The 22,490-nt window shown below is 42.2% G+C and overlaps 1 protein-coding gene across 10 annotated transcripts in view; it reads right to left on the bottom strand.

Moving 5' to 3' along the window:
• The window catches only part of COP1 (COP1 E3 ubiquitin ligase), a 213,123-nt gene that overhangs the window by 42,508 nt on the left and 148,125 nt on the right, over positions 1 to 22,490 (bottom strand). For all 10 annotated transcript variants that reach the window (XR_005226628.2, XM_043552652.1, XM_037907998.2 and 7 more), the window contains 3 exons: positions 13,396 to 13,513; positions 2,281 to 2,405; positions 1,257 to 1,417 (listed from right to left, as the gene is read on the bottom strand). Coding sequence is in view for 9 of the 10 variants with exons in the window: in XM_043552652.1 (XP_043408587.1) it covers positions 1,257 to 1,417; positions 2,281 to 2,405; positions 13,396 to 13,513 (404 nt within the window). In the remaining variant the exon portion in view is untranslated. The remainder of the gene's footprint in view (positions 1 to 1,256; positions 1,418 to 2,280; positions 2,406 to 13,395; positions 13,514 to 22,490) is intronic.

Consider the following 22,490-nt stretch of genomic DNA (forward strand, 5'->3'; position numbering starts at 1 on the left):
AATATTGCAGTAAAGAAAAGAAAGGTGAAAGGGAAGCTTATGGATGTAGTGGGTTACTTCAAGGCTTTCACCAATGGAGATCTGGGTTGAAAGTCACACAGTTTCTATTGTCCACTTGAGACTTCGTATCCATTTATTTACATAACAAAGTCACCTCAAAACCTAGCTTATGATCCAAAAGAATATTAGCCCTATTTGGTATTCTTAAAATTAAAACAGCCCATTTTTTCCTTTGACTTTAAAAGTAGAGATACAAAGTTTAGATCCAGATCCAGAGCCTCCCCAACACTAGAAAGTTTTAGTTTGGGGGGGGGGGGGGGGGGGGGGGGGGGGCTTGGTTCAGGACAATTTATTTGAAATAATCTCATGCTATTTGTGACTGTGAGGACACTTCCAGTATACTGTAAATACAGATAAGCAGTTGTTAACTTGCTAAAAATATTACCTTTCTGGCTCCAATTTCTCAGGTTTGCTCTCAGTCCAAATGCTCTCTTCACAAGTTAAATAAAATTCCATTTAGCTATTTCAAATACCCAAGAATGAATTCCCCACCCGCCAATTAAGGACCTTATCTGCAAACTCTTATGCACATGAGTAAGTTTACAGAGTTTTTTTTTTTTTTACAAGTAACTTTATAAAGTTCTTTTTAAACACTCCAGCTCAAAACCAGCATATTTTTCAATACAGTGTTTTTTAATCTAAAGTTTATGACTGTAAGTGCAGTGTGTGCACTACAAGAGGAGCATGCACTCTGTATATTTGGAAAAAAGTTCATTGAAATAGTAATGGAGATAATGTAGCTGGTGCTTATCTCAGGCGTTTAATCATCTACACATAGTGCATGTATTAGAGTGTGAAATCCCATATAGAAGATCACATTTAAATATGCATAGTGAATTTACTTGAATGTGATCATATACAAAATTCATATAAAAATGAAACAAGGAAATTAAATGCCAAAAAACTGTATTAATGCATCACTATGGTTGAGATTTTAAATGTACAAACTCTTTGTGATTACCACAACCTTTTGAATTTCCCAATTTTAACAACCATTACACTGCAGTACCTTTAAAATATATATAATCCTTTCAATTACTCTGCAAATGTGCACTTTCTACGGCTGACCTGCAAAATACCTTGGAATATAACTGGGAAAAAACAAAAGTGGAGCCAAAACTTCAATGACACCATCTTACATGAACATAAGACATTCACCCAGCAGCAATCTTGGTAAAAATAAGCAGAAAACTCACCCCATCTGGCAGTGCCCTCCAGCACACAGCACTGACAAACTCATTTGTGTCATCCTCTTTCCGGTCCTTGTCCAGGACGCTTTTTACTGTGTCAAATTTGAAAGTCAGAAGTGTCTTTGAGAGGCCCTTGTAGTACAGGTAGAGGGAGTTATTTTCACTTCCTGTAAATACAAGCAAATCAATAAAATAAGTTCTAGAAATGGACCCCTGATGAGCAAGTCTTTTTAGATCTTTTACTATGAGAGTTGAGAATTATTTCAGCCTAGTTCCTGCAAGTTTAATTGCTCCCTCTACCGCCTATCACTGTTGGCTACTGCAATTAGAGTACAGGATCACTACAGGGTGGATGTCCAGGTTACTAGGTTATAATTACAAGGGAATCAATACACAATTACAACACTGTTCTGGTGAGACTTTAACCTTGTTCCATAACTTTGGCAGAGACTTGAAAAGGCATGGAACATAATTAAAGGCCCCATGTGCAAATTGCACAGATGTCAGTGGAACTCAGATGGGAGACGGCAGCACAGCAGCAACATTTAGGGGGATCTTTTCACCATTGTTGGAATTGTTTCAACTCCTAATCCAGCAATAATTGGTTTAACTATCCCAGAGTGGCGAGTCCACCACTGTGCAACATCCAACTGATATAGAATCCTGACCTTCCCTAAAAGGACTTAGACGGATTTTTTTAGTTTAATTATTATTATTTTTAAAAGACGTATGTCATTTTCATGGGAACTACGTAGGGACTGTGGACTTACCTGTGGACATTTCAGTGGAAGTCTGGTGGTTAAAGCAAATCATGTAAGTTAGGGCAGAACTGGAGTAAGTGCACACTGCCGTACGGCTACTACTTTTTATACTGTTCTCTAGGGCAAAGCTGAGGGCAGAGGCTAAGAATAATCCTGTATTTTCTAAGATGTCTCAAGTACTGAGTTCATTTTTATGCATACTTTTCATTAGAAGCAGTGCAAGCTCTGAGGAGCCATGCAAACATTTCTTGGGTGGATGCTCTACTCACCACAGGCAATGTAGTCTCCGTTGGACGCCAGGCCTACAAAATTCTTCTCGTTGATGTGACCCTTGAAAGAGCGCAGGCAGTGTGGTTTCCCTACATTCCATAGCTTCAGCTGACTGTCTGTTGACCTGCAATCATCAGTACAGAATTGTCAGAATGCTGTCATAAGGCAGGAGACTCCAATTTGAATTGTGATTCCTTAGTGTGATACTTACAACTCTCATATAGCATACTTGATGAACTCAAGGAGGTTTTACCTGATTTCATGTCTTGCTCAAACTGAACTAGTGAAAGTATCACATTAGATTAAAGCCTGTCAAATGGGTTACTAGGCTGCACAAAAAAATATCCCAACAAGGTTATTCCTTTCTCCACTGCTGCTGTCAATACCACCGTCCTCCACTTCACTCATTCTCATAACCCATCTTAAATTTCTTATCCCCACACACCCAGGACATTATTAAATGTTTCTTCCTCTACAATATAGCCACACTCTGTTCCTTCCTTTCTGCCCTGCTTGTGAAAATACTTGTCCATGCACTTACCTCCCGCCTTGAATATTGTGACCTCCTCTAGGTGTCCTGAGAGTATGGCGCTCACCTCTAGTCCATCCAAACCTCAGCTGCTAAAATTAACCTCTTGTTTATGAGATGTCACTTATTTTTAAATCCCTCCACCGTATCCCCTATTTCTCAGTCTGCCCTCAAGCCCCTGCACAGGTTCTGGGTAGGGTTAACATCTCTGATCTCGTTTACCGGGTTCCCTTTAACCCACAAATAAAACCAGCCTCAACAGCCCTTTTTCCAATGATTCCAGCCTTCATGCCTTCTTTTTCTTTGCCCTCTACACACAAAATGACCTTCCAATCCGACTGCAAAAGGCTTCCACGCCTCTCCTCATTCAAATTCTTATTGACTCACTTGTGTCCTCCACAAACACTACCCCACATCAAGCTCCTCTATCCCATCACTCTCCAAGGAAGTGGGAAAAACAAGTTAACAGTTCTTTGGATCTCCCAGTATTGTCCTGTCTTCATTATGCCTCAGGCTTTTATAGTAATATTAAATATTTATAGTATGGTTGCATCCAGAACCCATGACTAGGATCAGGCCCCATTGTTCTAGGTATAAGTGCAGTTCCTGCCCCAAAGTTTCTTGTACAAATTTGTACAAATTTCCTACAACTTGGCGGTGATAGTCTCATTTACTACATATCTTAGACTGATTCAATTGCACACGGACCATTAAGTTATCACCACTGAGACTATTTTTAACAATGCAAGCCTTCAGCATCTCACAACCCATCAGAACTAGAAATGGAAGGTTTATACCTCTGGAAAAGGGAGATTTCAAAGTGTTGCACAAGGCCACTGCCCTTCTCGACCTAGTAGGTCCTAAGACATTACACTTGTTCCATTGTGAATAAAACATCTAGATAGTTTCTAAAATGTATCATAATTCCTCTCTCCCCCTCAGAGTTCTGAAATATTGGGACTTGGCATAATAACACCAAGCAGCAGGATAAGAAAAAAACCAAAATACTTAACTCAGATTTTTTTATTGCAGTAAGTGGTATATGAAGAATCCATGATGGTGTAGAACAGAGGTTTTATAAACACTAAAAACTCTCATAGCTTACTCACAAGTGAGTAACATGCCAATCTAGTATGCATATGCTAATCAACATATTCCCATAGACAAAAACTGTTTAAAAGCAGCTAACATTGCTTCAGGGCACATCCGAAGTCACCCAAACCCTTACAATTCAGGAAACAACAAGGGGGAAATCTCCCATATTCTGCGACATCCATAGAATATCGCCAATGGCACAATTCCTGCCCCCACAGGAACAATCATTTTTATCTCCAAAATATACCCCAAACCCCTACATACTGCAACATGCATGTAACTCATGCAAACCTTATCTCAGACGTCAAACATAGAATTATAACAGATGAGGAGAGAGGTGCAGTTTGATTTGTTAGACATTTGCAACAATAGCATGAAATCAGAGTGAACATTCTGATTTATATCTTTTGTTACTGGGACTCAGGAAGAAAGAAAATTACTTACTTTATGCTAACTGGAGGTTCTTCGAGGTGTGTGTGTCCCTTATCTGTATTCCACTGTGGGCATAGGCATGTGCTCCATGTGCCTGGAGTTGAAGAATTTTTGAAAGCATTGTCCATTGGTCCGTGTATGCACCTTCACTCTCCTCTCATGCCTCCAACCCAGGAGATAAAAGAACAGAGCAGACAAAGTGCCTCTCCAATTCCTTCTATATGCTGAATCCAAGAATGAGCTGAAGCAGAGGGGAAAAGAGCAGGTAGTGGAATACAGATAGGGACCACACAGCTAGAAGAACCTTCAGTTACAGTAAGGTAACTTTCTCTTCTCCTTCAAGAACTGGCCCCTATGTGTATTCCACTGTGAGTGACTGACAAGCACTACTCAAGTAGGAGGATGCAGGTCACAGAGCCGTTTGAAAGACCACTGTCCCAAAAGGCACATCAATGGAGGAGAAAACTGTGCAGATGGAACTCTATAAAGTTGCTTTGCAAATGTAAAGTAAAGGTACTTCTTGAAGCGATGCCATTGACATTGCTTGTGCTCCTGTACAAGGAGCCCTCATCCCCTGAGGGGGAGGAAGATGTGACAGCTGATCGAGTAAGATACAGCCTGAGATCCATTTAGAGATCTTCAGAGGATATAGCTTGACCTCAGACTCTTTCGGCTAAGGCGATAAAAAGTCTCGGTGATTTTCTGATTGGCTATGCCCTTTGCAGGTAAAAGGCTAAAGACTGTCACATTTCAAGGGAATGAAGTCTCCTCTCTTCGTCATATGCTTCTGGTTCAGGAAAAAACAGGAAAGTGAATTGACTGGTTTAGTCGAAACTCAAACTACTTTGAGGGTGAACTGAGGATGTAAACACAATGAAATTGTGTCTCTAGGGAATATAGCGTAAGGTGGATCTGCCAACAGTGCTCTGAGCACCCCCACACAGCTACAGTGATGGCTACCAGGAATGCAACATTCATCGATAGAAGAGATACGGAACATGCAGCTAGTGGTTCAAAGGGAGGCACAGTGAGCACCGAAAGAACAAGGGTTAAGTCCCATTGAGGAGAAGGTTTCCTTACTGGTGGAAAGGTTCTGATTAGACCCTTTCAGACTCTAGTAGTCAGTGGGTGAGCGAAAACTGAGCAACCATGTGAAGGTGGGTGGTATGTACTGACTGCTGCCAGGTGGACCATAAATCTTGACGTTCGTGAAGCTTTTGATACGGTCTCGCATGACCTTCTCAAACTAGGGAAATGCAAAGATGGAGCTACTATAAGGTGGGTGCAAAACTGGTTGGAAAACCATTCCCAGAGAATAGTTATCAGTGGTTCACAGTCATGCTGGAAGGGCATAATGAGTGGGGTCCCGCAGGGATCTGTTCTGCGTCCGATTCTGTTCACCATCTTCATCAATGATTTAGATAATGGTATAGAGAGTATACTTATAAAGTTCATGGACGATATCAAGCTGGGAGAGGTTGCAAGTGCTTTGGAGGATAGGATTAGAATTCAAAATGATCTGGACAAACTGGAGAAATGGTCTGAAGTAAATAGGATGAAATTCAACAATAACAAATGCAAAGTACTCCATTTAGGAAGCAACAATCAGTTGCACACATACAAAATGGGAAACTACTGCCTAGAAAGGAGTACTGTGGAAAGGGATCTGGGAGTCTTAGTGGACCCAAGCTAAATGTGAGTCAACAGTGTAAGGCTGTTGCAAAAAAAGGGAACATCCTTCTGGGATGTATTAGCAGGAGTGTTGTAAGCAAGTCACGAGAAGTAATTCTTCCGCTCTACTCCGCGCTAATTAGGCCTCAACTGGAGTATTGTGGGCACCACATATCAAGAAAGATGTGGACAAATTGGAAGAAGTCCAGAGAAGAACAACAGAAATGATTAAAGGTCTAGAAAACATGACCCATGAGGGAAGATTGAAAAAAATTGGGTTTATTTAGTCTGGAAAAGAGAAGACAGAGGGGACGTGATAACAGTTTTCAAGTACATAAAAGGTTTTTACAAGGAGGAGGGCGAAGAATTGTTCTTCTTAACCTCTGAGGATAGGACAAGAAGCAATGGGCTAAAATTGCAGCAAAGGAGCTTTAGGTTGGACATTAAGAAAAACTTCCTAACTCTCAGGGTGGTTTAAGCACTGGAATAAATTGCCCAGGGAGGTTGTGGAATCTCCATCATTGGAGACTTTTAAGAGCAGGTTAGACAAACACCTGTCAGGAATAGTCTAGATAATACTTAGTCCTGCCACGAGTGCAGGGGACTGGACAAGATGACCTCTCAAGGTCTCTTTATCATAGAATCAAGCGACTGGAAGAGTTAACAGAAAGACTAGCTGTTTTGAGGAAAAGATGACAGTCCAGAATAAGCAGGGATACTCACAGCTTTTGGGATATACTTTTTTTTTGTGCCCACAAAGAGAAATGCTTCAACTTGGCTAAGTAGCATTTTCTAGTGGACTCTTTTCTTGTATTAGTAAGGATGGTTTGCACTGCTTGACAGCATAAACATTCTTGATGCCCATTCAAAATCCAGGCCTTGGGACAGAGTGCTGGATGGCCGGGATGCTTGATTCCATCTTTCACCTGCGTCAGCAGACTGGAAAAGACTGAATGTTGATTGACCACCAAGACAACATGCGTAGGATACTCAGGGACCAAAATTGTGGGGTCAGTTGTGGACGACGAGGATGACGCATACCTTGTACTGACTAATTTCCTTTAAGACAAGGAATGGCAAGGTAGGGAATACAAAGTTCAGATGGTTGGTCTGACCACAGACGGAGAGCATCAGCCTGAGAATGATGTGCTAGGGCTCCTCTGGAAGAATATATGTTGCACTTTCTCTTCATTGAGAGGTGAACATGTTCCCATAGAGCAAAATCACTGTTCACTACTGAGTCATGTAACTCCCTCAGCAGACACTTTGCTATCAACCATGAGTGGGAGTCAGCCACCACAATTTGATTCCCAGGAAGGTAAGCTACCGACAGGGTGATTTGATTGTTGATGCACCAGTTGCACAGAGTGACCACTTCTGCACACAGAGGAATGGCTCTCACTCTGTGCTTTTTGATGTAAAAGGACAGTTGTTATACTGTCTGACATTATGAGGATAGGGTGACCCTGAATGAATAGGAGAAAGGCTTTGCAAGCCTCTTAGTCCATAATTCCAAAATGTTAATGTGCATCCTGGCTTCTCGGGTTGTCCAAGCACCCTACAACATGCAGCTGTCCACGTGAGCTCCCCAGTCTAAAAGGGAGGCATTTAATGATCATCCTATCTGGTGAGGAGGAAAGGAAGGGAATGCCCATGCATACCCGCTGGGGCTTCTTCCACCACAATAGAGATGATTTTATTTTGGTGGAAACAAGTTACTATGGTGCTCATGGACTGTTTGGTGGGTACATGGTTTGAAGACACGCTTGCAGACAATGAAGGTAGAATCTGGTGAATGGCATGGCATAAGTACAAGAAGCCATACATCCCAGTAGAGAAATTCTGATTAGTGTTCAAGAATTGCTCATGATCTCATCTATGAGGTCATTCATCACTTGGAATAAATCCACTGGCAGATTGCCATGACTGAATTGAGGGACCCTCTGATCAAGTCTGAAGTCTGCATTGGAGTGAGGACAGACTTTTCTGAATTTACAATGACCCCTAGGGGGGACAAGAATTGAAGCATTGACTCAGGCAACTCGTAGACACCTTGGCAATGAGAAGCTGGCCGTCAAGGTAGGGGAAGCCACAATGCTTGATACTGGCTGCTACTAGTAAGATAACCTTGGTAAAGACCCTGAGGATGGTTGTGAGGCCAAAGAGGTGCACTCTATCGAAAATGGTTGGGGCCCACCATGAATCTGAGAAAACATCTGAGTGTAGGGTCAATGTCCATGTGAAAGTACCAGTCCTTCATATTGAGAGTTATAAATAACATGTCTTTTTCCATGGATGGGATTATAAATGCCAATGACTATGAAAAATTTCAGTTTGCAAATAAAGAAGTTAAGAATGCAGAGATTGAGGATGGGTCTCCAGCTGCCCTTCTTTTTGGGTACTAGGAAGTATGTTGAGTAAAAACGCTTTCCTTGGTACTAAGTACTCACTCTATTGCTCCTTGCAGTAAGAGGGCTTCTGCCTCTTGTTTGTGAATCTCCTCATGAGAGCAGCCCCTGAAAAGGTGTGAGGATAGGGACTTTGGAGGGGTCAGGGATGCAAATTTGATTGCATAGCCAGAATGGATGACTATTAGTTCTCACATGTGCCCATTGTTATTGTACTCCAGTTGTGGGAAAAGTGCTAGATGAGCTCCAAAGGGTATGTGGGAATCAGCAGGTGGTGACATCATTGGTTTGCAGCACTCCAAATCCCATCAAAAATATTACTTAGATGGGGGCTAGGTAGTGAGGAGGATATTGCCACAGAATGTGTGGGAAAATGAGACTTCTGAACCCTTTTGCTTCTTATGGGGTGGCTCATAAGGCCACTGGAGGTAAAATTATTGATCCACCAGTCTTGGCTTGTATGGCTGCCTGTGGAATTCTCTTTGGGGCAGGTGCATATATTCCCAGAGAGCAGAAGGCAGCCCTATAGTCCTTTGTAATGTGCAAGGACTGATGTATCTTTTGGTTAAAAAGATGAGTTTCATCAAAGGGCAGGTCCCTCCATGGTGTTCTGGACCTCCCTGGGCTACTCTGAAGCATGAAACCACAATACATGTCACATCACAATGGCAACAGCCATTGCTCTTGAAGATGCATCTGCTGCATCTACTGTGATTGAAGACAATCAACTTGCCTTCCTCAATGAGAGCCTGGAATGGAGCTCTATCCTGTTGCAGAAGTTAGACAATGAGTGCCACGAACTAGGAATAGTTCAGGTGATCATAACTGGCCATCAGTGCTTGTTGACTGGATATTCTGAACTGAAGGCTAGTAGAAGTGAGGACTTTCCTTCCCAATAAATCAAGTAGTTTACCCTCTCTCTCAAATGAAGTAGATTTACAGTGATCCTGTCTAGATTCCCTCCATGGCAGCCTGGACAACAAAAGAGTTAGGAATACAATTTGAAAGAAAAATTCCACTCCTCTGGCTAGGGCAAATTAACATTTTGCTGCCCTTTAGGGGTAAGGGCACAAGTGGCTGGGGAATGCCAGATTGTTCTATCTGGTTCCAAAATACCTTCATTAACAGGAAGTGCTATTTGGCTGGATCTTGAGGATTGGAGGATGTCTAGGAGTTTACGTAGAGGATCCTGAGCTTCCTCAAGGGAGATCTGTAGCTCTTCTGAAACCCTACGTAACAGTCCCTGGAACTGCTTACGGTCATCGACAGGGATAGAGACATTGGAGTGACTGCTTCACCAGAGATGAGAATGGTCTCGTTGGTACCAATGGCACCACTGGCTCTGGCTCAATCTTCCTCAGGGTCAGGAGGAAGCTCTGACAATCCTTTTGGAGGGGAGATGTGGACAAACTGTTGAGCACTGTGTCGACTCTGGGATGGTACGGGTGCTATAGTCCCCAGTATGGCCAGTAAGCCAGCTCAAAGGGTGGTTGCAGAGGTCCCCATGACATTCCGAGGCAGTTGCTGAGGTGGAGGCTGGTTCCAGACTGCTCCGGGTCTCTGATGGAGTGGACTCCCCACACTAGCCCTGAAAGAGCTGAATTAGGCCAGGTGGGCCAAATCAGCTAATTAGGCTGCAAGCTGGGGAGCCTTAGGCTATAAGGACGCCATGATTGGGAACAGGCTTACCTGTGCAGGAAGAGGAGGGGCCTGTATAAAACCAGATAGCTGTCTGCAGACAGGGGGCTGCTGGGAAAAGCTGCAGTCACTCCCTGAGTGGAGCAAGTTGGAAGCTGTCAAACCCAGAAAAGGAAGAAGCCCAGGGAAACAGCAGCAAGAAGTGGAACTGTACAAACTGTGGCTGCTTGTTTAGGGTCCCTGGGCTGGAACCCAGTGCAAAGTGTGGGCCTGGGTTCCTTTATCAGCCACTGTGGAGTAGCAAGGGTGTTGGAGACACCAGCCGGACAGCAAGTCTGGAAAAACTGAATTCCCCGGAAGGAGAGGACTTTACTGACCTGGCCAGAGGGCCAAGCCACAGAGAGGAAGCTTCAGTCCTGGGAGCGAGCAAGGCAGTAGAGCAAGACAGACGGGAGAAGAGAACATCACAAGGAGTGTGCAAGCGGGCAGAGCTAACCCCCAGGACAGCCAGCAGGGGGTGCTGCTCACAGGGAGTGGACCCCATGACAGGCTCCCTTTTCTGGACAGACACGCCTCAGAGGAGGAGACTGGTTCATCGGGTGGTTCAGAGTCTCCCAAGAAAGGACCGACTCTGGATCTATCAGTGGTACAGACAGTTCCGCTGGAGGGAAACCATGACTGGATGATGGAATGGGAGACAGACTCCTCCCACAAGATGCATCTTCCAGTGGAGTCAGGTCCTCCCTCGTGAGGGAAGGATCTGTTGGCAATGGAGACTGGGGATCCAGGAGAGCAAAGATGTCATCAAGTGGAGCATAATTCTTTGCTCTCTCTGGAGCGGGCAGGGTCTTGCCTGCCTGAACCAACTGAGCCAGACCAGTTACAATTTGCTCCACAGTCAGGCAAGGTAGAACTATTACAGTCAGTGGCTGAGGCGCCTGATGGTGCCTTTTTGTCTGTGCCATCAGTTCCCAGTGTTTAGGTTTAATTGGTACCAGAGGCACCATTGCTTCCAGCACATGGTCTGGTAGCAACAGAACCCTGAATTTGTGGGTTTTCTTGTCATGACCCCAAGACTTTGGACATGCTTAGTCCCCTCATGGGCTGAGCAGAAAGACTTGCTCAACTTAGGCAGGGTTGTATCTGACTTCTTTGGAGTAGACTTGGAGGATTTGCTTCATGGTTATGAGGATGCTTCCTGCCTTCTTGACAAGTCTCTCAACAGAGGATCTGTTGGAGTAGATTCCCTCACTCTCAAGTCAGACCTTGTGGCAGGAGGTACACTCCTTGCTGAGTCAGGCAGATATATGGGGGGAGAAGAGGGAGGTATTTTGAAGCCTGGAAGCGCAACAGGATATACACATCAGGACTATCATTCAAAGAAGGTGGTGTATTCTCCTTTGATCTTATAAGTCTTAGCCAAGAGAGCTTGTCAGACATTTCCCTTTCTCTTTGCTGTGTTTTCACATTTGTACAGTGCTGCGGTATTTTCTAGAAATAGAGAGGGGTTACAATTTTATTTTGCCTGCCCTCCCAGAGATATAGGGGCTCCTTGTACTATTAGGGCAGCTACTACTACTGATTTTAAAACACAAGTTCTTGTACCTTCTATGGGTTGCTACCAGTCACAGACTAGCTAACCCCACATCTATGAGTCACTAACACAATTGTTTCCCAGCTCCTAAGCTGTCAGAATGCTATGACTGCTTCTGCTCACTTGTGCTATCAGCCAATTCATCAGGAAGATCCTAATATATAGGTACTTAACCTCTGTGTTTTAGTGTCATACAGTCTAAATCCTTGTTCATTAAAATAAAAATAGTTAAAATCTATTGTTGATGGAATGCATTTAATGCTAACAAATTCATCTCAACCTCTAATCATGTTTTCATTGCTCAAGATATGAGCACCATAATGCAAGAACAATCTACCTACCACTACACAGCAGGGAGAGGAAGAAAACTCTGATCTTCTCTCTCTCTTTATAACCTTACACTCCTCCACTTCACATCCTCTTCAAAAAATTATCCTGAATACACTGCTCTGTCAAAATCAGACTCTCTGTAAAGCAGCAACATGATCAATGGACCCTGCTAAACATTAGGCAGTTCTGAATACTGCCGGAGGTCAAAGCCTAACTTAACAAGGCTGAACAAATCAATACCATCTATTAAATGACTTTAGTTGGAAATAAAGAGAATTATTATTTGTATGCATATTTTGATTAAAGCAGTTAATCTTTGGTACTCAGAAACCTTACTACCATCTCTTCTCCCAAATTTTGAGAAGCTAAAAATGAAAGCAATCTACTTTTTATAAATTAATTTCAGCATGCAGCAGAAAAAGATGTCCCAGTTCTGCACGCACAGTCCCCGCAACCCTGCTGTTGCCTTATCAGAGGCTGACAGCTCTATCAGTATCCCTCCTGGGGTTGTGGAATAAGCATTCTCAGATGGCCAGCTCTCAAGCAGGACAGTGCCATTTCGTCCTTATATGTCCCATGTGTGATGTGCCATCTCATCATGCATCTACGACATTGCCTGCCTTCCACTTTTCCAAAATACTTAATTTCTACACAGCATTCAGTTCAACAAAAGCATGGGATTAATTTGCTTTAAATTCTACAAACAAATGTGCACCTTTTAGAGAGTAGTAATGCTAATAAAAATGAGATGAATATGGAACTGATTAAAATCAGACATCACTGGAAAGCCCTGTGGAAGTTTCCATCACACAGCTCTGCCTATAAGCTACTTTGACCTACAGTATCCTCCATGCTGTAGTACTGAACCAGTATACATCTGTCTCAGTACTGACTTAAAACATCCCATTCTGTTCTGGCCCTAGGCCTCTAGAGCAGAAAATGCTAGTTTAATCAAGATCTGTGAAACTGTGGTATGGTTTCCAATATGGACAATTGTCCATTAGACCACTAAACTTAGCCCCTCCTCTCCTTTATTTCTGACCCAAGTTAAATTTGCACTCAGGGCTTTGGAGGAGACCAGTATATCACCACACTGTGGCAAACATCTACTCCTTCCAAAACAGCTATATTACAGAATGGGGGGGGATCATGATCATAAGCCATAATCCAGCTGTATTGATATTTTTCTTAAACTCCTCGCTATATGAGACAGCAAAGCCAAGCAAGACCGGAAATTGTTTTCTATTTTTGTTCTACAAAGCACAGCAATCTGCTATTTAACATAATGACAATTTGCAAGTATGTGGTATACACTCACCCACACAGTCTTGTATGTACAACAGTCAAGAATGATTCTTAGCAGCTTTCTGAGTCTATGACTGTAATCGTTTTAGCCCACATGACAGGAAATACTTACGCAGAGACAATTTCTTCTCCACTCACAAACTTTGCATAGGAGACTGCCTTGCGATGCCCTTTGAACACCATGATAGGCTGCTTAGTGTTGCGAAGATCATAGTAGTGAACACAGTGATCTAGAGACAAACAGGGAAGAGAGAGTAAAGAGGGAGAACTTGTTAGGAGGCAATGATATTTGTGATAATCACTCTCTTATGTCTAATCAATCAGTTCAAAATAAGAGACGTGACACAATGCCACAAGGTACTAAAGTAGAGGAAGAAGCACAGAAATCCAGTCTAAGGTTTTCCTGACTCTGACCTAGGTGAAGCTTCTTAGCAAACAGTCTGCACTGGATTTAGATAGGCTGAAGACTCAGTCTACTGCTGAACTTGAAACGTGGAAAATATGGGCTAGATTTTTCATGTTTATCCAAAATGGACTCTAGCATATTACACTTCTGCTTCCTTTCTCTCCTACCTTCCCTCCAAATTCATTTCAAATCAAGAGAGAATTGGCATTTTGGCTAAGGAGGGAAAGCAGATTAGATTTTAGCTTCTTTTAAGAACTATTTCAGATGTACTGCATGCCCATAACCACATAAAAAGAATCACTACGCAAGTAACACTACATTTTAAAATTTCTGTGCAGCTAAATGTCAATTCCCAGAAAACAGTAGGGAAAAACCCAACTCACCCAAACCCAAGAACACACCAAACATTCTCTTCAGTCCAACAAGATCAATCAACTCCTTTCTTCCCCACTTTTCTACTATTTATGCTGAGCTTTATTTAACCATTGACCGGTATTATTAAAAACGGGGGAAAGAAGGATGGGGAGAGAACAGGTTATACATAGGTTGAAACTGAAACAAAAATCCATTCCCACATAGATATGCGATAGATCTAGAGCTCAACTGAAAACTTAGGTTGATCCTCCTCTCATTATCCTCCCAACAAACCAAACCTCTCCCCCCCCCCGAAAAAAAACACCCCAAACCTCAAAACTGGGGTTTATTACAAAGAGTAAATTTAAATGGGTTTTAATGCCAATAGTTACAGACATTCAATAAGTTTTGTTTTCACTTGGAATTTCAACGCAATATTCAGAGTCTTATAAATGATACCCAGTTTGTCTGGAAATCTAAGTGGTTAGAGAGAAAACTGGATTTAAACCTATTAGGTTACAGTTACAAAACTGCTACTGAACAAGCAAAGGCAGCTTTTCACCTGGCTAAGCACATAAATCATTTGTCTGGGGCTAGAGAGATGGTTCTGTCAAGCACAGCTTCAGTAAAATAAGAAACAGGTAGACGCGTCATTTTATACACAACATCCCTTATGATTAGTTTTCTCTCTGTACGTCAACATGGAAAGAGTATTTTGGTAAAAGGAGAGGTTTCCTTATCTCTTTTTCAAACCACATCCTCTCGTCCATGTATATCGCAAATGCTCAAAAACAGTCACTTTGTGTGATTTCCACCACGTAGCTGCTTGACAAGATTCCAGCGTAATCCCTGCTGTGCTGAAATTCAACCATTGCACCCACCACAACTGGCATTCAAAACCATTTGAAAGACTGCCTTTGGCAGCTCTCTCTCAAGAACTATTGTTTCTACTACAACCAAATATTAGCCCGCTATCCATCAAAACCTCAGGTAATTTCTTCAGTTTTAATACTGTAATCTGCTTCTGAATGAAATGATGCACCAAGCTCACGCAGTAAGGGAGAAACTTTCAAAGGTGCCGAGCAGAATTAAGTGCTCAAGTCCCATTAATGGGATGTGGGGCCTAACTCCCTTTCGCTCCTTTGAAAAATCCCAGCCTAAATATGGTAAATATGGTAAGTGTTCTGTATTCTGGCAAACATGCATGATTTGGAAACACTGAATTGGCTGCAGTTACTTTAACAAGTTGGACGGTTCCAACAAGTCTTTCAGGAACTTGTTACTGTAGGAACTTGTTTTTAGGAACTTGTTACTGTATAAGCCATTTAAAAGCTATTTTTATTTGGAATCAGCCTCCTCTCCAGCTGGACAGTCATCATCTAAACAAAAGATTCCTTCTGAGTGCTCCAGATTTCATACTTCAGGTGGTAATAGGAGAGGTGTGGGTGGGGAGGGAAATGGAATAAGCAGCTGGATTAATGTAGATGGGAGGTTGCATCCATTTGCACAGATAATATGTGAAGTTGCACTTACTTTCTAAACACTGCAATAAACAATCCAAGTGTGCTGGCATCTGGCCCCAGCACAATGCGCCTATCTGAGCTGGCAGGATAATCAATCACTGTCTGCTTGGATCAGTGAAAGTCCAAGGGAACAGAAAGGCCACAGGGTTCTAAAATTAGCCACTTAATTATTAATTGCTTATTTCAGCAGTGACCATATTTGTGCCCAACCAAGGTTGGTTTTTTTATGAAACTGAAGTAGCTATTTTTAAGTAGATATATCAGGACTAAAGCTCATTGCATTCATTAAAATCAGAACAGGTGGTCACATTTTACAATTAAAGAGAGACTCTCTTTAGGCCATATGGACCTTCACAAAACAAGAAAAAAAAAAGCGCCATCTGCTAAGAAAACAGAGATCTTTAAAACCAAGCAAAATGAGAAAAATATGCATTTCTGATATTCTAGCAGAAGCCTCTCCCAGTGAACTATAATGAACTGAGATTGTCCACAACTGGCAAAATTTCTGGCATTCCCCTCTATCTTGGGTTAGATATTACTGAACTTTCTACAACACTTCTAATGATGAAAGCCAAATACAGCACCCAAAAACACTGAATATTCCCTCTCCCTGCACACATGCCTTCAAAAACTCTGCCTGTGTCCCTTAAAACCACACTGTAATAGCTCAGTTTTCCATACAGCTCTATAAAATACACTTCAGTTCTGACCTGCAGCACTCTGCTATTTGCCTTTAGTTTTTAGCTTAGCCACAAACATTGTAATTACACAGTTTCTCTGTGGAATTTTGCCACAATACTGCGATGTGCATTAACACAAAGGTTTTGCCCCAGACCAGCAGACTGACTTACTTACATCAATTTCAACTTTGAATCCACTTTTCTACCATCAAAGCCTTATGTTGAATGCCATTCAAATGCCAAGCTTATTTCTTATGCAGTCTGATTTGCCTGACATATACAAATGCTTTGCCCTATTCTGGGTTAAAATTATATGGTTGATATAGTAAGACACTAATAATTCCTGTTAACTTGAATGTTACTGGAAGCAGCTCCCCTGTTGTTCACTTCTAAAAATGCTTCAGGTTTTTTGAGCCAGGTCACACTATACACAACAGTTTTCCTTTAATTGCCTCAGAAGGCAAAAAGAGCAGCCAAGATCAACTACAGTTATTGGAAAAGTCCCAGACTCCAGTTCATTGTATTAAATAATGTTTCTTCAAAGTGCTCAAAGACAGTCTACCTCAAAAGGGAGTAGACTATGTTTTGGGCTTTGAGGTATAAGTGACATCTGACCAAGAAGTGTCTCTCTCCACCACAAAACTTCTGACCACAAAGTGCACGATATTTATCAATCAGTGGTGACCTTAGAAGCAGTTTCTTTTGTAATACGGGTTAGAGAAGAATGGGTAATGTAGGGCAGTTTTGTACATTTCCCTGGATTCTGGAACAGCTAGAGTAGAGACACACACACAGAAAACCAGAACAATTGATCTCTCCAGCCATCCAGAAACTCTAGGTAATGCTCACTTTCCACATCAACTACTTTATCACTTCCATCATTAGCACTTCTAATATAGCGTTAGCTAAACATTGGACAATTGCAAGCCTTTCCCCTCAGTCTGCCATTTCTGGAAATGTTGGAAGAATTCAAATTACATTATTTTCAAATTTTTATGCACATTATAAATCCACTTCAAGAAGCAATAAGCAATTGTTTATTTAAATTGTTTTTCAAAGTTATTTACTGTTAAGTATACATTAAGTCAGCAGTTAGGAATATAGGCTATGTGCTGTTTGGCGTACGTGAAGTCAGACAGGTGAAATGTAAATTCAAGAAAATATATAGGTTTGTGGAGAGAGCCATAGGTAGGATATCAGTTAGTACGCAAGGAGCAGAGGTTTGGAGTGGAGCAAAGTTAGCTGCAATTTTCATGTATGGTGGGTCAACAGTATATTGTTTTAGTTCATGCTCTAGGCAGCTGCCTTACTGTGCTTGAAGTATGAAGTAATTGGTTTGTTAGAACCTTTCTGTTCTCAAAGCACTCTTTGGACTGTGATTTGCACCACGTTTGCATATGGTTGCCAATTTCCTTCTATGCAAGAACCACATTACATTTTTAATTACGGTCTGGATCTGCAAAGGTAGGGCCATACACGGCTCTGGATCCACAGCAGTTTCTCCCACTGAAACAAGTGAAGTTTGGTCAGACAGAATATAGCTCTTAAGTGGTAAATTTTAGTTAGAGAAAGTACTGCTGCATTCTGCTTCAAACAATGGAGTACTACCTATCTGCTCTTTATTTGCTCATTTGCACATTACCCAATTTACACAGACGATAGCAACTTGGCACCTAAGGTAATTCCAAATAATGTGAGTGTCAAATTTAAATCTAAGGATTAGCACCCTCTAAGATTAAGGTCATAATTAAGTCAGGGCCTTGATAATTACCCCAAGTGGGCAAGAACCAGCCCATGGGCTGGTTGACCCCTCTGGTATGAGTTTCATTGGCAACCCACAGTATAGCATCACAATGTCTTTCCTAGCAGATATTAATATTTTGAATCTCTCTGCTTTTCTGATTATACATAAATGGGGCTTTTATTCTACCATATGCTCCCACACCCCACCCCACCTTCCCAGTCTATTGGGCCAGGTAATTAGAATATGTGGATTGGAGGAAGGTGCCCAAAATGCGTATATGGCAACCCATCAACTCAGAGTCCCTTCAGAAGTGACTGGAGTTGGTAGGCTTTTTGCTCCCCCAGAATAAATCTTGACAAGAGTGCCCAGCACACACACAACTGAGAAGCAGAATCTTGAAGTGATACAACATATTCTAAACAAATTTTACTCGGTGGTAAAAACAATGGGTACGCAGTCATGCCACTGTCAAATCTGAAGAGTTGAGAAAGCTGAGGTTCTGACTAAACACCGCACTGCAGATGCTTCTAGATGGAAAATGGGGGTAATCCTCCCATGGGAAAGCATGCTCTAATTTAATGGATTTTTGCTGAACAGGCACAAAATGATGGACTAATTTGAATATCAGCACAAATTGGCCAAAGGCTCATGTTAGCAGAAAGGCCTAGCATGAATGCCATATTGCTTGATAAAAAAGGGAAATTTAAATGCTTAGAGGTAACATCCCTGGCTGGAATAAAAATAGCAACAAAAATTAGGGGCACAGATATAATTTCATGACCCTCCGACAGGTTTTTGAAGCTTCCTCCCTTATGTTACTGACAAGAATAAGGGAAGAAAAGCCATCTCCTGATTCTGATTAAAAAAACAATTACATTGAAGATGGCATAGTACATAAGACACCTTTATCTTGATGGAAACCTAAATCGGGGACATGTAAGCACGGGCTGGTATCTCAGAAACCTGACACACAAAGGCAATTGCTACTAGAAACAGAAGCTTAAAAGAAGAGATACCAACATTGCTCTGAGACTTGTAGGAATATTTATGAAAAAAATTAGGGAGCAGTTAGGGTAGCTGCTTGGACCTCTTCTTTCCCCTGGTAGAAACTGGGACCCTGATCTCCGATGCCCATACAAAGAGAAGGGGAGGACTCGTCCCAGAAAAGATGCCTTCCTAGGTCACCTAGAACCCTTAATGAACTTGGTGAGTCCTAGGACCTTGACTGCCTTCCTAGGATGATCCTTCTCCTCTTCTTCTCCTTAGTCTGTCGCATTCCCTCTCTCCCCTCCCGCTACCACCTCCTCCTCCTGCCCCTTTGGCTTCTCCTCGCCTGCAGACTGCATGAGCAGGGTCTAATAGGAGGCAAGTCTCAGTGACTGTCAGTGGGTTTGGGACAATGGATTAATTGCTCAAACCACAAACTTCCTGTTGCGCTCTAACTGCCCCGTGTGAACCCTGCTGGTGCACTCCAAGTACCTACAACATTGGTACATACGTAATACCTACAATTTTAAGGAGATCATCTGAATTGGTATGAGGTTGCAATTCAGTAGACTGAGGAACTGCGAAGAAAAGTAATGAGAATCCACTGAGAAAGATGACAAAGTTAAACCAATTTACCATCACTAATACCGACACTTTCCTTGAGAGCCAGGTGTTTTGAGTGTTGTGGCAAAGGTAATTATAGCTGGGTTCAATGTAGTTAGGAAGCAAAGGGCTTTTTAACAGTGACAGTATTAAACATAACACTTATACTGAGGAGGAGGAACAGATTCAACTTTTTAAAACAAACACACCATGCTATTTTCCCCCCTTGCAACATAACAGTCACATGACTGGGAGAGAACAGAGATAAAACTACATCACACCAATGCCTGCCTGTACATATATAATTATTAGGAGCCACCAATGGCATTGGGAGAGCTCAGATATGTACCTTTCATTTCTCCTAGCCCTGCCTTCTCCTTAGGACAACAGTACAAGGAAAATACTCTAGCATAGCCATCTTCATTACATGCATCAGTTAATGTTTATGAAACCACATTAATGTCCAAGCTGCCTTCTTCTGTACTAGCAGAAACAGTCACAAATACAAGAACTTATTTTCTGCAACTAAAAACAGAAAACTTTTTGATTTATCTGCTGTATTTCACTTCTATTTTTACACTGAGTTTCCTCACTTTGTATTAAGAGGACAGTCTGCCTATGAATAACAATTTTCTTTCACCTAATGGGACTCCTAGCAATCTTTTCTAGAAGTGAAACCCTAGTGATACTGCAGTGAACTGGAACAAAGTTCTTGTTCTGTATTTCTCGAGTGCACCTGAAATGACTTGGGTATATTGGGTTCACTGTGCATTTCTTATGTCCCTTTTCTATATACTGACCAGTTTCACAAACATCAAACCCATAGTCCAATGAGCTCTTAAGTATTGTTTCAGAGCGGTTGCTCCAGCTGCTTAACAATGGTTACCCAATAAGGGGCATTAAAGTAGGATAACGCAACCAAAGCAAGTTTTCACTTCAGGCTGACTCTCCCAGCTGCTGTGCTGGTTTCTGACAGCCCAAAGTCCATATAAGAGCTGCATAACAAGGTTTCTTTGGATTTATTTTCCCTGTTGCCTAGATCTGAAAAAGTGACAACTAAGGAAACCATAGAATTGCCAGAGTTTTCAATATGGTTGAGTTACATTAAATAAGTCTGGCCACTGAATCCTTGGCAGTGCCATCAGAGCTAACAACTGGCACATGGCTCCTGAGAAGCTCACGACCAGGATAGCAGGGTGTTACAGGCTAGCAGTTTTGTTCTTTGACAGAACTCTGTGGGGATAACTGCACAGCACTTACCTGCAACACATGCCTTGCTTCATTCAATGGTTTTTGTTTCTTTCACTAGAATCAAATTCAATGCATTTTTTTAAGTGTGGCTCAACATTAGCATTTCATTATATAGCTATATCTCCCTCTGCTGAGTAGATGAAGGGAACAGCAGCCTTGATGGGAACTGCCAGACTGGTTTTTAACCTTTGCATTCGATAGGTTCCCTATGGCTTGAGGTTACAGATGACATTCATCAGGCTATGGATAATGATCTTTACCCACTGGGGACATTTTTTATTGACTGTCTAAAGCTTTTGACACAGCAGCCCATAAAATCTCCACTAAATAATTTGTCTCATATTAAGAGGGAAAAGAGACATACAGCATTAGAGATCTTAATCTGCTAGGTCAAGGGCTCAGATGGGAAGGGGAAAGAAATGTAAGGTTTTTGTGTGGAATTCTTGTGAATCTTTGACCGGATCTGCAGAGGATTCTCACATAAAAAGACAATTCAAAGATTGGTTTCTTGTCAGATAGACAGCCAGGTTGTCTGGAGTGGCTCACATACGTGGGTGCAAACCTAAGGGCAGACAGTTACAAACCAGGGCACAAACCCCAAATTGGTTTCATGTTCTATAATTAGATTTCACCAACCAAGTATCAAGTGTGAATTCTTCAAGAACTGTAACAGCCTTAACGTGGACTCCTAGATGGTCCCCTTTGGTCTATCTTGCCACTCACGCAAGCCTTCCTTTGTGACGGATAGTCCCTTATACCAAAAATCACAATATTCAGGTTACTCCTAGTCCCAAAGGGCCAGTCACTTATCCCAGGTTAATTGTAGGTTAGATATCTTACCAAAGACAATGCTTGTAGCCAATCCTGTAATAAACTAACTAAAACTAGGAAAAAGAAATTAGTTATTTACAAGGTTAAAGCAGATAAATATACACACACAAATGAGTTGCAGATTTAGGTTCCAAAAGGTGATAGTAGCTGCTACATATGCACACTTTATATTGTGACAGGGTCGGGCCAGATGGCTATAGGAGAGTAACAGAAGGCAGATATATTAGCCCCAGGCTAAGTAGGTCCCTTTTCCCTGGTTAAGGTAACAAGAAAGGTTCCAGAACAATCAGGAACCTTCTGGAGACAATTAAGACAGGCTGATTAGAATGCCTGCAGCCAATCAAGAAGCTGCTAGAATCAATTAAGGCAGGCTAATCAGGGCACCTGGGTTTTAAAAAGGAGCTCACTTCAGTTTGTGGTACGTGTGTGTGAGGAGTTGGGAGCAAGAGGCACTAGGAGCTGAGAGTGAACGCGGATTGAGGAGTACAAGCATTATCAGACACCAGGAGGAAGGTCCTATGGTGAGGATACAGAAGGTGTTGGGAGGAGGCCATGGGGAAGTAGCCCAGGGAGTTGTAGCTGTTGCACAGCTGTTCCAGGAGGCACTCTAGACAGCTGCATTCCACAGGGCCCTGGGCTGGAACCCGGAGTAGAGGGTGGGCCCAGGTTCCCCCCAAATCCGCCCAACTCCTGGTCAGACACAGGAGGAGTTGACCTGGACTGTGGGTTCAGAAAAACGGCCAAGCTGAGGGCTGCCGTGAAGCTCCAAGGCGAGCAAATCCGCCAATAAGTGCAAGACCCACCAAGGTAGAGCAGGAACTTTATCAC

This window comes from Chelonia mydas, chromosome 8 (assembly GCF_015237465.2).
Source record: "Chelonia mydas isolate rCheMyd1 chromosome 8, rCheMyd1.pri.v2, whole genome shotgun sequence".
In the NCBI taxonomy this organism is placed as follows: domain Eukaryota; kingdom Metazoa; phylum Chordata; order Testudines; family Cheloniidae; genus Chelonia; species Chelonia mydas.